The sequence below is a fragment of the Festucalex cinctus genome, chromosome 1, assembly GCF_051991245.1.
Source record: "Festucalex cinctus isolate MCC-2025b chromosome 1, RoL_Fcin_1.0, whole genome shotgun sequence".
Taxonomy (NCBI): domain Eukaryota; kingdom Metazoa; phylum Chordata; class Actinopteri; order Syngnathiformes; family Syngnathidae; genus Festucalex; species Festucalex cinctus.
The window spans coordinates 720420-736756 of NC_135411.1; the positions used below are offsets into that span (position 1 = coordinate 720420).

General features: G+C 42.1%; 2 protein-coding genes and 1 long non-coding RNA gene across 3 annotated transcripts in view; all 3 read left to right on the plus strand.

Moving 5' to 3' along the window:
* LOC144006206 (uncharacterized) overlaps positions 1-3592 on the plus strand; it is a 30004-nt gene extending 26412 nt beyond the window's left edge. Inside the window, exon 6 of the mRNA XM_077504938.1 lies at positions 2470-3592. Within this exon, the coding sequence (XP_077361064.1) occupies positions 2470-3470 (1001 nt within the window). The 3' untranslated portion in view covers positions 3471-3592. The remainder of the gene's footprint in view (positions 1-2469) is intronic.
* A 2948-nt stretch (positions 3593-6540) lies between these two features.
* Positions 6541-7807, plus strand: LOC144012581 (uncharacterized). The gene is made up of 3 exons (XR_013282146.1): positions 6541-7494; positions 7629-7675; positions 7766-7807. It is a non-coding gene; the product is annotated as an uncharacterized LOC144012581 (long non-coding RNA).
* A 4692-nt stretch (positions 7808-12499) lies between these two features.
* On the plus strand, positions 12500-15987 carry LOC144006214 (uncharacterized). The gene is made up of 2 exons (XM_077504950.1): positions 12500-14393; positions 15824-15987. The coding sequence occupies exons 1-2, from the start codon at positions 12500-12502 to the stop codon at positions 15985-15987; spliced, it is 2058 nt and encodes a 685-aa protein (XP_077361076.1).
* The last annotated feature ends 350 nt before the right edge of the window (positions 15988-16337 follow it).

Below are 16337 nucleotides of genomic sequence, written 5' to 3' on the forward strand. Positions count from 1 at the left end.
TCCAAGCAGCAGCTCTTCATTTTCAGAAAAAATTTTTTTTAGTTTTAATCAAATTTTAGTCGACTATATTCACAGTTTAGTCTATTTTCCTTCAGCATACGTTTAAACTTTTATACAGAAAATTATAGCACACCTATTTGTGACTTTAGTTTAACACGCAAGACACATTTCATACAATGGTGTCTTTATTGTTTCAATGAATCATGTTCAACTGACAATAATGTAACTTTTCACCTGAATAAGAAAAAGTGCATAATTAAATTGCTTGAGATTAATCTTACAGCTGCACAATTTATGTTTATGTACAACACTTTGTATACAGCAATGCCTGTTCTTAGAGCGCTTTATAATTAAAGTTGAGCTGAGTTAAAGTGCAGTGAACACAACATTTTCTGAGTGGTTCTTTTCTCATTCATTCTGATTGGATTGTGTGAATTTTCACGACTGTGTTGTTTTCATTTTCATTTTAGTCATTGCCGAAATTGTCGGTCAATTTTAATCATAGTTATTGTCTGAATGAATGGCTTCTATTTTAGTTTTCATTTAATTTTCGTCAGGAAAAACAATCAGTCACGAAAATTATGATGTAAATTTTTCGGTGGCAAAAATATCACTGGTTGCAACTGTAGCATTCACGAAGACGGCAGTCAATAACAATCGAGTCCATTTTGCAAATAAGGGCCGAGTTCATATGGGCATATATGCGAACTGCGCACAAGACGACACATGAAAATGGAATGAAGCGGTTGCGCTTAATTAAGGTAAATTAACGAGTGAATTAATTAATGGAGGAAAGATTGAGGACTGGAGTAAGGCTCACTTTCTGTTGAAATCAGGTCACTTCCTGTTGAAATCGGGCCACTTCCTGTTGAAATCGGGCCACTTCCTATTGGTAGGTCACTTCCTGTTGAAATCGGGCCACTTCCTGTTGTTTCTAAGTCACTTCCAGGTCACTTCCTATTGAAATCAGGTCACTTCCGGGTCACTTCCTGTTGAAAACAAGTCAGTTCCTGTTGATTTCAGGTCACTTTCTGTTGAAATTGTGTCACTTCATGTTGAAATTGTGTCACTTCCTGTTTATTTAAAGCCACTTCTGAGTCACTTCCTGTTCATTTTATGCCATTTCCGGGTCACTTCCTATTGAAATCAGGTCACTTCCTGTTGAAATTGTGTCACTTCCTGTTGAAATCAGGTCACTTCCTATTCAAGCTGGGGCATTTCCTGGCAAGAATCCCTGGTGTACCAAATCAATTGGCCAAGATGGCTGCCGCTGAAGGCAGGCGTAGGGTACAAAATAGGAAATTGTGATTAAGGCGTGAATTTTGGAACTAAAAAAGGAGAATTGGTGACTACATTAAAGTTGGAATGTGGTGAATTGGATGAAGAATGTGGAAGTAAATGTGAAATATAGAATCTCCCATTATGAATACATTGGAAAAAACGTGTACGAAATCGGGAATTGCGAGTAAGGCGTGAATTTTGGAACAGGAAAAGAGCTCGTGGTATGATTTGGTGGAATATATTGACGTTGGAATGAAGTAAATTGGATGAAAAATGTGGAAGGAAATTTTGAATCTTCCATTAAGAATGCATGAGGAAAAATTGGGTACAAAATCGGGAATTGTGGGTAAGGCGTGAATATTTGGAATATGTTTAAATTGAAAGATGAGGATGGGATGAATCATGTGGAAGTAGGGGTCTTCCAGCCTAACTATGGTTACAAATAGGTGTTTTAATTTTCTATGTAAAAGTTTAAATGTATGCGGATGGATAATATCAACTCAACTCAATTTAGTCGACTTCAATCAATAGAGATTAAAATGGTTTTAGATTTGACCTTATATCGGCTGTCAGATTTTTAACAAGGCCAATACTTTTTTTTCCTTTTTCTTTTTGTTGTTTTGGGATGGGCCAATCCGAGTGTGCAGTGGCCCCAAGTCGAGGTGCACTGTAGAAACAATAATGCACATCATCTCACGCTTGAAATTTGACTTGACCAACCCAAATGTGTGTTTGTCTTCTTGTGTCCTGCAGACGTCGCTGAGAAATATCTTCGTCCTGACCAAGAGGACATGAAGCCTCCGAATGTTAAAGAGGAGGAAGAACATCCTTACATCGAAGAGGAAGAAAAGCCCGTTCGTGTCAAAGAGGAGGAGGTTGAGGATGACGTCACCAAGTCACCAATGACCTTCAAGTCATCAATGACCTTCGCCCCTTTAAAGAGTGAAGATGAAGTCAAGGGTGAGAGTGAGGAGGGCAGAGGGGCGGAGCCTCCAAACAGGATCTTAAATCCTCAAAACATGATTCCAGAAAGTGATGCAGACCACTGGGGATCATCAAAAGCAAAAAGTGATGACATAAGGTCCCTTTCTTCTCATGATGATGATGATGATGATGATGATGATGATAAGTCAGATTTAACAACACATACAAGAAGACACACTGGGGAAAGACCTTTTTCTTGTTTAGATTGTGGCAAAAGCTTCTCTTGCAAGTCATATTTAACAACACATAAAAGAATCCATAGTGGCGAGAAACCTTTTTCTTGCTCAGATTGTGGCAGAAGCTTCTCTCAGAAGTCACATTTAACAACACATACAAGAAGACACACTGGGGAAAAACCTTTTTCTTGTTTAGATTGTGGCAAAAGCTTCTCTTCGAAGTCAAATTTAACAACACATACAAGAAGACACACTGGGGAAAAACCTTTTTCTTGTTTAGATTGTGGCAAAAGCTTTTCTCAGAAGTCAGCTTTAACAAGACATACAAGAAGACACAATGGGGAAAAAACTTTTTCTTGTTTAGATTGTGGCAAAAGCTTCTCTTGCAAGTCATATTTAACAACGCATACAAGAATCCATAGTGGCAAGAAACCTTTTTCTTGCTCAGACTGTGGCAAAAGCTTCTTTCGGAAGTCACATTTAACATTACATTCAAGAACACACACTGGGGAAAAACTTTTTGCTTGTACCCACTGTGGCAAAAGCTTCTTTCGGAAGTCACATTTAACAACACATTCAAGAACACACACTGGGGAAAAACCTTTTTCTTGCTCAGATTGTGGCAAAAGCTTCTCTTCGAAGTCAAATTTAACAACACATACAAGAAGACACACTGGCAAGAAACCTTTTTCTTGCTCAGCCTGTGGCAAAATCTTCCCTGCCAAACCTGAATTAAGAAGCCACATAAGAACACACACGGGACAGAAACCATATTCATGCACAAAATGTGTGAAAAGCTTCGCTTCCACCAATTCTTTAACAGCACATGCAAAAACACACACTGGAGAGAAACCGTATTCCTGCTCAGATTGTGGAAAAAGCTTCTCTTCCATTACAAATTTAAGAAAGCACACAAGAACACATGGTGGGAAGGAACCATTCAGTTGCAGTGTTTGTCCTAAAAGATTCTCTTGTAAAAAGCTTGCTGAGAGACACGAGTGTGCTGGTGAGAATGGCAGCCATCTTTGAAGCTTCAAAAAAATGAAGGGAAGTGAGACTGGTGTGCTGTAAAAGTGTCAATGCATCTTAAGTGTAAATGTAATGCTTTCAAAACTACTCAACCTGTAAATATTAAATGTTTGCTGTTAATGTGTTTAAATGTTTTTTTTTGTACGTAATTTAGGAAGTTATTTTTGTTTGCTTCTGAATGTTGTTAATGGTTGTTTGTTGATGTTTGTAGGTGTTGTGTATTTGCTTGTGTAAAGCACATTGAGTTGCCTTGTGTATGAAATAGAAATAAAGCCACCTTGCAATTTTCCCCAAATAAGCGTCGACAATACCTTCAGACACACAAAGCCATCTGCGATTAAAATTTTTTGTTGAACAGTGTTATCACTGAAATGATTGACGCAAATGTCCTACTCTTTGTTGCTAACTCAACCACCACAGCTCCGTGCTAGCTAACACGCCATATGCTAGTGCATTTTGCACATTTTATCTTTCTATATAACAATTTTGACACGATTAGCATACAATATTCAGATGACATCAGAACAAAATTGTGTCCATACCTGGTTTTGATTCTTTCATTTTGCATGTGGTAATATAATTTCTGTTCATGTGGCACTTTTGCCTCTGCAGGCAGAATGTTCTTGTCGCCAAACAACCTTTCATCACATTTTGAAATCAAAATACAAATCAAATGGAGTAGATGCCACCTGGACTTCCGGGCTTCACACACCAGCTCCGTTTCCGGCCACTGCTGCGACTCACAGGCGGCGTTCCGACAAAAATGATCACATTAAGAGAAGCGACAGTACAATGCAATTGCATTTGTACTTCTGAGTGTGGCGCTGATGAGATGATGCTCCCCCTGGTGGGAAGTGTGTGGCAATACCTTACATCCCTAGCCAATCAGCATTAGTGCCCTCCCTACAAATAAGGAGTCAGTTGGTACCTGCCCTCAACTTACTCCTTGGCTCTGAGGTCCGCCTCCTTGACTTCAATGGCTTGTCATCATCAGTCATCACGAACATTTTACCTTCATTGGAAAGTAAGTGTTGCGTCAAAACTTTGCTGAAGGAAAGTGTGAGAGCCACAGATGACAAAAACTGGCCAAAAGTCATTTGTATTACTTGCAGTACAAATAAATGTTGCATATATATATCAATAACATATCAGATACTGTATCACCTTCCCATGGGCTCACCACCGGTGGGAGGGGCCACAGGGGTCGGGTGCAGTGGAGGCTGGGTGGCAGCCATGGGAGGAGACCTTGGCGGACCGACCCCCCCCAGCTGCAGAAGCTAGCTCTTGGGACATGGAATGTCACCTCTCTGGCAGGGAAGGAGCCTGAGCTGGTGTGTGAGGCAGGGAAGTTCCGACGAGACATAGTCGGACTGTCCTCCACACACGGCTTGGGCTCTGGTACCAGTCCTCTCGAGAGGGGTTGGACTCTCTTCCACTCTGGAGTTGACCATGGTGAGAGGCGCCGAGCAGGTGTGGGCAGTCTTATTGGCCCCCGGCTCAGCGCCAGTACGTTGGGGTACACCCCGGTAGATGAGAGGGTAGCCTGCCTCCGCCTTCAGGTGGGGTGACGGGTCCTGAATGTTGTTTGTGCATATGCACCAAACAGCAGTTCAGAGTACCCACCCTTTTTGGAGTCCAGAGAGGGTGTGCTGGAGAGTGCTTCCCCGGGGACTTCAATGCTCATGTGGGCAATGACAGTGAGACAGGGAGGGACGTGATTTTGAGGAACAGCCCTCCCGGTCAGAACCCGAGTGGTGTTTTGCGATTGGACTTCTGTGCTCATCCCGGATTGTCCATAACGAACACCATGTTCAAACATAGGGGTGTCCATATGTGTATTTTGCACCAGGACACCCTCGGCTGCAGTTCGATGATCGACTTTGTAGTCGTGTCATTGGATTTGTGGCCGCATGTTTTGGACACTCAGGTGAAGAGAAGGGCGGAGCTGTCAACATATCACCACCTGGTAGTGTGTTGGCTCCAAGGGTGGGGGAAGATGCCGGTCCGACCTGGCGGACCCAAACGTATTGTGAGGGTTTGCTGGGAACGTCTGGCGGAATCCCCTGTCAGAAAGAGTTTCTCCCTCTGGCAGAACTTCTCCCTTGTCCCGGGGGAGGAGAGGGTTCCAAGGGGGCTATGTTCCGCGCCTCCATTGTTAAGGCAGCCGATCGGAGCTGCGGCCATAAGGTAGTCGGTGCCTGTCATGGTGACAATCCTCGAACCACCAGCAGTAAGGGATGCCGTCAAGCTGAAGAAGGAGTCCTATCGGGCCTTTTTGGCCTGTAGTACTGCGGAGGCAGCTGACAGTTACCGGCTGGCCAAGCGGAACGCGGCTTCAGCGGTCGCTGAGGCAAAAACTCGGACATGGGAGGAGTTCGTTTGAGGCCATGGAAAATGACTTCCGCACGGCTTTGAGGAAATTCTGGTCCACCATCAGGCGTCTCATGAGAGGAAAGCAGTTCACTATTAACACTGTGTATAATGGAGATGGTGTGCTGCTGACTTCGACTCGGGACGTCGTGAGTCGATGGGGGGAATACTTCGAAGATCTCAATTGCGCCAACACGTCTTCCTTTGAGGAAGCAGTCTGGCGACTCTGAGGTGGGCTCTCCTATCTCTGGGGTCAAAGTCACTGAGGTGGTTGGAAATCTCCTCGGTGGCGGGGCCCCAGGGGTGGATGAGAACCGCCCGGAATTCCTAAAGGCTCTGGATGTTGTGGGGCTGTGGTGGTTGACACGCCTCTAACGCTCCTTGGTCAATAATTTGCAACGCTATTGCTCAAGATTTATTTATTTTTTGCATTTTTATATATTTTAGTTTGGTTTTAAGGTATTTACAAAGACAAAGGGCAAGGTTAAAATGTTAATTTAAAGATGCCGGGAGAATTTGTCGGCTGCGTGACGTCACTCTCGTGGATTTTGACAGCACGCACGTATTATTTTTTTCACTCACTCACTCACAGAAGCTAACGTGTGAATGGGTGAGTGAAAAAAAAATCCGTGTGTGCTTTCAAATTGCCGCAGGAGTGACGTCACGCAGCTGACAATTTCGCCCGGCCCCGTTTGCGACACGCCAAACCCCGCTCTGCGATTGGCTGCAGGGGTGTAAACACTGTTTTTCCACAGAAACGTCCCGCTGTTCACAAACCAAACATCCATCCATCCATCCATTTTCTTGACCGCTTATTCCTCACAAGGGTTGCGGCTGGCGCCTATCTCAGCTGGCTCTGGGCAGTAGGCGGGGTACACCCTGAACTGGTTGCCAGCCAATCGCAGCAAACCAAACACAAAATTACAAAATACAGGCTGGGGCGGTGGGGGTTTATAGGACAAAATCACCCCCAGAAATTAAGAGAAGCCCAGATCTGTAAATTGAGAAGTAGTTTGTTTGTTGAAATCCTGCATTTAACTCTTTGACCGCCATAAACGTTTAAAGACGTTCAGTATAATCCTAGAATTGGCCGCCATAGACGTTAATTGACGTCTACTATGTTTTTTATGGAAACGGGTGGAGGAAAGCCTTGGGCAGCTGTGCTCCAAGTATCAAGCCGATCGGGTTACTATAATGAGTATTCCTGGCCACTAGATGGCTGTGATGAGTCTTTTGGACAAGATCGGGTAGGAGACAACAGTAGAAGAAGAGAGGCGGAGCTAGAGTGTTGAGGGGGAGAGAATGGCTAACTTGGCTAAGGGAGTCAAAAAGGCTACAGATGGCAATCTGATCACGCTTGATCCTTATTTTCAAAGCTCAAAAGCATCGACCAGTGCTCAAGAGCACAGTGATGACGGGGTTAAGTCATAGTTGAAGCGGTGACGCGGCCGTTTCGACCACGTCCTAAGACCCCACCGGCTAGCGATGCTCATAACGTCCTAAGGCCCCACCGGCTAGCGATGCTAACACCGGAGAAAAGTGGTGCACAACCGACCACGTCTGCACAGATGACGTTTCATCGGACGATGACGACTACTATGGGTCCGATGCAAGACAGTCTTGGACAGTCTTTCGTCCTCCAAAGAACGTGAAGGTAAGCGCTAACATGCTAAGAGATTGCTAGTAAGATTACTAACTTTTCGGGCGATCTGCTAGCAGCGTGTGTAAATGTGCTGATATACACTAAAACATCTATTACCTATACAAACGTGAATGTATATTTTATAGATCGTGCTCACAGCAACGTCCGACCGCTGGTTCTACGACAAAGAAAGGTAAAAAAAAAAAAAAAAACGTTTTCAATACACCGCAACAATAAAAGGAAAGTCTTTCGATAGTATTGTAATTGTATATGTTTCTTTCAGCTCCTACCCAAAGTGACCCTTCTCACAGTGAGCAGAACAAAGGAAAAAGAAAAGATTCTCCACAGCACTAATAAAATATTTGATGGTAAACGTCTTCTATAATTTACAGAATGTGCATCGACCAATACATCCAAGAAAAAAAGGTAAACATGCACACACACACACATTGCATCACAGTGCTCTAAAATAATATATGCTATTGAAATGTATATTTGCAGATCCCAAAGATTCTGGCTGGCTTGAAGTTGATGAATTCGGCTGGCAGCCAACCATCTTCCCCTTTGCTGCAAAACCAGGACCAAGGGATGCTGCAGCAGAGCTGAATTCCCACCTGCCAGCTGACATCCTGGAGCTCTTCATCACGGATGAACTTCTCCAGCACATCGTTCATCATACCAACCTCTACGCAAATCAGTCCATGCAGAAGCAGACTGACAAAAACTGTTGCGCACGTGTAAATAGTTTGCAAAGAGTTTTCCAAATTGTTTGTTCGGATTGCTGCTGTTGCATGTAAATAAACTGTTATTTTGCAATCAAAAAACATTTTTTATTGTTGGGGTAGGGTTTTATAGAAGTTTAGGTGTTTGTAGAATCACTCATGCAAAAAAAAAAAGTGCCAAATTCACTTGAGTGCATGAAATAGCATCGTTTCACAAAAAGCTTGATTTCTCCGTATTTTGGAAGAAAATAGAGGATTTGTGTGAAACGAAGGTGTTTTCTATTGTTGATTACTGAAGATTCGAATAAGGTAGAAACAAACTTTTTTTTTAGATGAAAGATGAGACTTCAATCTTTCATTTGGTAGTATCCGCGTTTCCATAGTCCTAACACAACATTTTCTGTGGAGCTTGAAAGATTGGTAAAATTCTGTAAATCAGCTGGCAGTATAGGGGTTACCTTTTCCGAAAATGGCTGCCAGTCAAAGAGTTAAAAAGTGCATTTTCCTGAGTGAAACCGGCAGACTGGGCCTTTAAACTCATAACATTTGGTGGTTAAATCTCATCCCTCATAATAAACATTCAGTTAACCTCAACAAGCTTGTTCAACTTTGATGGCGAATTTTTAAACTGCACATTCACCACAATAAACTGGAACTCTTTTCAATAAGTCCAATTTAAACTTTACAATTGTATCGGGATCAAAACACTGAAAAAAAGAATGAGAGTTTCGATTCCAACCGCAGCAAAAATGGCGACATCTGCCGATGACTTGTGGCATTGCTTGCGCTGAAGCCCCCGGACAATTTCCAGCAGCCAATCGTAACGCAGCGGGGGCGTGTCCTGCCTGACTTCCGCCGCACGTCTCCGTTCGTTTCTTCACGTGCTCACTGCCGTGGCCGGCGGCCACATCGCGTTTCATCAGACGTCCTCTGCTAATTCATTCTTTCTTATTTGGTGTTGGACTGAACACACAGGACTCCCATCACCATTTTGAAGGTCTGCGACACCGTTTATTAAATGTCGGCGTGTGTTTAAACTCGTCTCGGTGCGCGTTGATGCTTCTCGGCCAAGTTAGCTTAGCTTAGCTTAGCTTAGCTTAGCTTAGCTTTGCTTAGCTTAGCTTAACTCGCTAGCCGCTAACAAAGAGAAGCACATAACACGTGGTCAGGAAGAGACCAAGTGTGACTTTGTTGGCATTATTGTGCCAAAATGTCGGCGAGAACGACACCAAAGGACGAGGAGGAACTCTTTGGAGTCAAAGAAGAGAACGAGCAACATTTTCAACCGCTGGACGACGTTTGCGAGCAGCCTCGAATTGTGCTACACGCAGCAGGTTTGTACACTTCTTATTACTCTCCCTTGCTTAGCACTACTATATAGCGTTAAAAAAAAATTCACTGCAGTCCTCATTGCTGTGCACAGTAATTAAATTCAACTGTTATTTTAAAGAGTGAAATAAATTGATTTGATTGGTTGATTCCGGACAGGGGCCGATTATACAGTCATGAGACAGTCATACCAATGTATCTGACAAGACGTGTGCGATTTTAAGAACACTTAGGTGCACAATAAGACTGTATTAAAACGGTGGTACAATACTACAAATTTTTTTTTTTTTTGTCGGTATACTATTTTTTTTTTTTTTTTTTTTTTTTTTTTTTTTTTTTACAAAACAGTCACAGTTTTGTCATGGTTACTGCATTGTTACATTCAACTGCTGTTGCAACCAGTGTTAATTTTGACAAGAAATTTTAATTTAGTTTTAGTTATAGTCTTTTGACTAAAATTAACAAGTTTGAGTCATAATTTAGTCTTCTGATTGTATTTTAGTTTTGATCCAATTTTAGTCGATTAAATTCACAGTTTAGTCTATTTTCCTTCAGCATACGTTTAAACTTTTATACAGAAAATTATAGCACACCTATTTGTGACTTTAGTTTAACACGCAAGACACATTTCATACAATGGTGTCTTTCTTGTTTCAATGAATCATGTTCAACTGACAATAATGTAACTTTTCACCTGAATAAGAAAAAGTGCATAATTTAAATTGCTTGAGGTTAATCTTACAGCTGCACAATTTATGTTTATGTACAACACTTTGTATACAGCAATGACTGTTCTTAGAGCGCTTTATAAATAACGTTGAGTTGAGTTAAAGTGCAGTGAATACAACATTTTCTGAGTGGTTCTTTTCTCATTCATTCCGATTGGATTGTGTGAATTTTCACGACTGTGTTGTTTTCATTTTCATTTTAGTCATTGACGAAATTGTCAGTCAATTTTAATCATAGTTATTGTCTGAATGAATGGCTTCTATTTTAGTTTTCATTTAATTTTCGTCGGGAAAAACAATTAGTCACGAAAATTATCATGTAAATATTTCGTCGACAAAAATATCACTGGTTGCAACTGTAGCATTCACGAAGACGGCAGTCAATGACAATCGATTCCGGTTTGCAAATCAGTGCCGAGTTCATTTGGGCATATATGCGAACTGCGCACAAGACGACACGTGAAAATGGAATGAAGCGGTTGCGCTTAATTAAGGTAAATTAATGAGTGAATTATTTAATGGAGGAAAGATTGAGGACTGGAGTAAGGCTCACTTTCTGTTGAAATCAGGTCACTTCCTGTTGAAATTGGACTACTTCCTATTGATAGGTCACTTCCTGTTGAAATTGGACTACTTCCTATTGATAGGTCACTTCCTGTTGAAATCGGGCCACTTCCTGTTGATTCTAAGTCACTTCCAGGTCACTTCCTATTGAAATCAGGTCACTTCCGGGTCACTTCCTGTTGAAAACAAGTCACTTCCTGTTGATTTAAAGCCACTTCTGAGTCACTTCCTGTTCATTTTATGCCATTTCCGGGTCACTTCCTATTGAAATCAGGTCACTTCCTGTTGAAATCGTGTTGCTTCCTGTTGATTTGATGCCACTTCTGGGTCACTTTCTGTTGATTTTAGGCCATTTCCTGGTCACTTCCTGTTGAAATCAGGTCACGTCCTTTTGATTTTTGGCTATTTCTGGGTAACTTCCTGTTCAAATCAACAGGTCACTTCCTATTGAAATCAGGTCACTTCTGGGTCACTTCCTGTTGAAAACAAGTCAGTTCCTGTTGATTTCAGGTCACTTCCTATTGAAATCAGATCAATTTCTGTTGAAATTGTCACTTTCTGTTGATTTAAAGCCACTTCTGAGTCACTTCCTGTTCATTTTATGCCATTTCCGGGTCACTTCCTATTGAAATCAGGTCACTTTCTGTTGAAATTGTGTCACTTCCTGTTGAAATCAGGTCACTTCCTATTCAAGCTGGGGCATTTCCTGGCGAGAATCCCTGGTGTACCAAATCAATTGGCCAAGATGGCTGCCGCTGAAGGCAGGCGTAGGGTACAAAATAGAAAATTGTGATTAAGGCGTGAATTTTGGAACTAAAAAAGGAGAATTGGTGACTATATTAAAGTTGGAATGTGGTGAATTGGATGAAGAATGTGGAAGTAAATGTGAAATGTAGAATCTCCCGTTATGAGTACATTGGAAAAAACGTGTACGAAATCGGGAATTGCGAGTAAGGCGTGAATTTTGGAACAGGAATAGAGCTCGTGGTATGATTTGGTGGAATATATTGACGTTGGAATGAAGTAAATTGGATGAAAAATGTGGAAGGAAATTTTGAATCTTCCATGAAGAATGCATGAGGAAAAATTGGGTACAAAATCGGGAATTGTGGGTAAGGCGTGAATATTTGGAATATGTTTAAATTGGAAAGATGAGAATGGGATGAATCATGTGGAAGTAGGGGTCTTCCAGCCTAACTATGGTTACAAATAGGTGTTTTAATTTTCTATGTAAAAGTTGAAATGTATGCGGATGGACAATATCAACTCAACTCAATTTAGTCGACTTGAATCAATAGAGAGATTAAAATGGTTTTAGATTTGACCTTATATCGGCTGTCGGATTTTTAACAAGGCCAATACTTTTTTTTCCTTTTTCTTTTTGTTTTGTTTTTTGGATGGGCCAATCCGAGTGTGCGGTGGCCCCAAGTCGAGGTGCACTGTAGAAACAATAATGCACATCATCTCACGCTTGAAATTTGACTTGACCAACCCAAATGTGTGTTTGTCTTCTTGTGTCCTGCAGACGTCGCTGAGAAATATCTTCGTCCTGACCAAGAGGACATGAAGCCTCCGAATGTTAAAGAGGAGGAAGAACATCCTTACATCGAAGAGGAAGAAAAGCCCGTTCGTGTCAAAGAGGAGGAGGTTGAGGATGACGTCACCAAGTCACCAATGACCTTCGCCCCTTTAAAGAGTGAAGATGAAGTCAAGGGTGAGAGTGAGGAGGGCAGAGGGGCGGAGCCTCCAAACAGGATCTTAAATCCTCAAAACATGATTCCAGAAAGTGATGCAGACCACTGGGGATCATCAAAAGCAAAAAGTGATGACATAAGGTCCCTTTCTTCTCATGATGATGATGATGATAATGATGATGATGATGATGATGATAGGTCGTGTCATACTGACGACAAATCCAGCAAATGTTCTCACTGTGGGAAAACATTGAGTTTGAAAATTCACTTGAGAAGACACAATGGGGAAAAACCTTTTTCTTGTTTAGATTGTGGCAAAAGCTTCTCTCAGAAGTCACATTTAACAAAACATTCAAGAACACACACTGGGGAAAAACCTTTTTCTTGCTCAGATTGTGGCAAAAGCTTCTCTGACAAGTCAGCTTTAACAACACATACAAGAACACACAATGGGGAAAAACCTTTTTCTTGCTCAGATTGTGGCAAAAGCTTCTCTGACAAGTCAGATTTAACAAAACATACAAGAAGACACACTGGGGAAAAACCTTTTTCTTGTTTAGATTGTGGCAAAAGCTTCTCTTGCAAGTCATATTTAACAACACATAAAAGAATCCATAGTGGCGAGAAACCTTTTTCTTGCTCCCATTGTGGTAAAAGCTTCTCTCACAGGTCATATTTAACAGTTCATACAAGAAGGCACACTGGCGAGAAACCTTTTTCTTGCTCAGACTGTGGCAAAAGCTTCTCCCGGAAGTCAGAATTAACAACACATACAAGAAGACACACTGGGGAAAAACCTTTTTCTTGTTTAGTTTGTGGCAAAAGCTTCTCTGACAAGTCAGATTTAACAACACATACAAGAAGACACACTGGGGAAAAACCTTTTTCTTGTTTAGTTTGTGGCAAAAGCTTCTCTGACAAGTCAGATTTAACAACACATACAAGAAGACACACTGGGGAAAGACCTTTTTCTTGTTTAGATTGTGGCAAAAGCTTCTCTTGCAAGTCATATTTAACAACACATAAAAGAATCCATAGTGGCGAGAAACCTTTTTCTTGCTCAGATTGTGGCAGAAGCTTCTCTCAGAAGTCACATTTAACAACACATACAAGAAGACACACTGGGGAAAAACCTTTTTCTTGTTTAGATTGTGGCAAAAGCTTCTCTTCGAAGTCAAATTTAACAACACATACAAGAAGACACACTGGGGAAAAACCTTTTTCTTGTTTAGATTGTGGCAAAAGCTTCTCTCAGAAGTCAGCTTTAACAAGACATACAAGAAGACACAATGGGGAAAAACCTTTTTCTTGTTTAGATTGTGGCAAAAGCTTCTCTTGCAAGTCATATTTAACAACACATACAAGAATCCATAGTGGCAAGAAACCTTTTTCTTGCTCAGACTGTGGCAAAAGCTTCTTTCAGAAGTCACATTTAACATTACATTCAACAACACACACTGGGGAAAAACCTTTTTCTTGCTCAGACTGTGGCAAAAGCTTCTCCCCGAAGTCAGAATTAACGATACATACAAGAAGACACACTGGCAAGAAACCTTTTTCTTGCTCAGCCTGTGGCAAAATCTTCCCTGCCAAACCTGAATTAAGAAGCCACATAAGAACACACACGGGACAGAAACCATATTCATGCACAAAATGTGTGAAAAGCTTCGCTTCCACCAATTCTTCAACAGCACATGCAAAAACACACACTGGAGAGAAACCGTATTCCTGCTCAGATTGTGGAAAAAGCTTCTCTTCCATGTCAAATTTAAGAAAACACACAAGAACACATGGTGGGAAGGAACCATTCAGTTGCAGTGTTTGTCCTAAAAGATTCTCTTGTAAAAAGCTTGCTGAGAGACACGAGTGTGCTGGTGAGAATGGCAGCCATCTTTGAAGCTTCAAAAAATGAAGGGAAGTGAGACTGGTGTGCTGTAAAAGTGTCAATGCATCTTAAGTGTAAATGTAATGCTTTCAAAACTACTCAACCTGTAAATATTAAATGTTTGCTGTTAATGTGTTTAAATGTTTTTTTTTGTACGTAATTTAGGAAGTTATTTTTGTTTGCTTCTGAATTTTGTTAATGGTTGTTTGTTGATGTTTGTACGTGTTGTGTATTTGCTTGTGTGAAGCACATTGAGTTGCCTTGTGTATGAAATAGAAATAAAGCCACCTTGCAATTTTCCCCAAATAAGCGTCGAGAATACGTTCAGACACACAAAGCCATCTGCGATTAAAATTTTTTGTGGAACAGTGTTATCACTGAAATAATTGACGCAAATGTCCTACTCTTTGTTGCTAACTCAACCACCACAGCTCCGTGCTAGCTAACACGCCATATGCTAGTGCATTTTGCACATTTTATCTTTCTATGTAACAATTTTGACATGATTAGCATACAATATTCAGATGACATAAGAACAAAATTGTGTCCATACCTGGTTTTGATTCTTTCATTTTGCATGTAGTAATATAATTTCTGTTCATGTGGCACTTTTGCCTCTGCAGGCAAATAGTTCTTGTTGCCAAACAACCTTTCATCACATTTTGAAATCAAAATACAAATCAAATGGAGTAGATGCCACCTGGACTTCCGGGCTTCACACACCAGCTCCGTTTCCGGCCACTGCTGCGACTCACAGGCGGCGTTCCGACAAAAATGTACACACATTAAGAGAAGCGACAGTACAATGCAATTGCATTTGTACTTCAGAGTGTGGCGCTGATGAGATGATGCTCCCCCTGGTGGGAAGTGTGTGGCAATACCTTACATCCCAAGCCAATCAGCATTAGTGCCCTCCCTACAAATAAGGAGTCAGTTGGTACCTGCCCTCAACTTACTCCTTGGCTCTGAGGTCCGCCTCCTTGACTTCAATGGCTTGTCATCATCAGTCATCACGAACATTTTACCTTCATTGGAAGGTAAGTGTTGCGTCAAAACTTTGCTGAAGGAAAGTGTGAGAGCCACAGATGAGAAAAACTGGCCAAAAGTCATTTGTATTACTTGCAGTACAAATAAATGTTGCATATATATATATATCAATAATATATAAGATACTGTATCACCTTCCCATGGGCTCACCACCGGTGGGAGGGGCCACAGAGGTCGGGTGCAGTGGAGGCTGGGTGGCAGCCATGGGAGGAGACCTTGGCGGACCGACCCCCAGCTGCAGAAGCTGGCTCTTGGGACATGGAATGTCACCTCTCTGGCAGGGAGGGAGCCTGAGCTGGTGTGTGAGGCAGAGAAGTTCCGACGAGACATAGTCGGACTGTCCTCCACACACGGCTTGGGCTCTGGTACCAGTCCTGTCAAGAGGGGATGGACTCTCTCCCACTCATGGAGTTGCCCACAGTGAGAGGCACAGAGCAGTTGTGGGCATTCTTATTGGCCCCCGGCTCAGCGCCAGTACGTTGGGGTACACCCCGGTAGATGAGAGGGTAGCCTGCCTCCGCCTTCAGGTGGGGTGACGGGTCCTGACTGTTGTTTGTGCATATGCACCAAACAGCAGTTCAGAGTACCCACCCTTTTTGGAGTCCCTGGAGGGTGTGCTGGAGAGTGCTTCCCCAAGGACACCCTCATTCTGCTGGGGGACTTCAACGCTCACGTGGGCAATGACAGTGAGACAGGGAGCGACGTCATTTTGAGGAACAGCCCTCCCGGTCAGAACCCGAGTGGTGTTTTGCGATTGGACTTCTGTGCTCATCACGGATTGTCCATAACGAACACCATGTTCAAACATAGGGGTGTCCATATATGTCCATATTTGCGGCCGCATGTTTTGGACACTCAGGTGAAGAGAAGGGCGGAGCTGTCAACA

Excerpts from the sequence above, each read along its gene's own strand:
- LOC144006214 (XM_077504950.1), top strand. The coding sequence starts at position 12,500 with ATGACCTTCGCCCCTTTAAAGAGTGAAGATGAAGTCAAGGGTGAGAGT. Across the intron at positions 14,394-15,823 it reads TGAGAGACACGAGTGTGCTG|TCCTGTCAAGAGGGGATGGA; the intron begins GTGAGAATGGCA and ends CTCTGGTACCAG.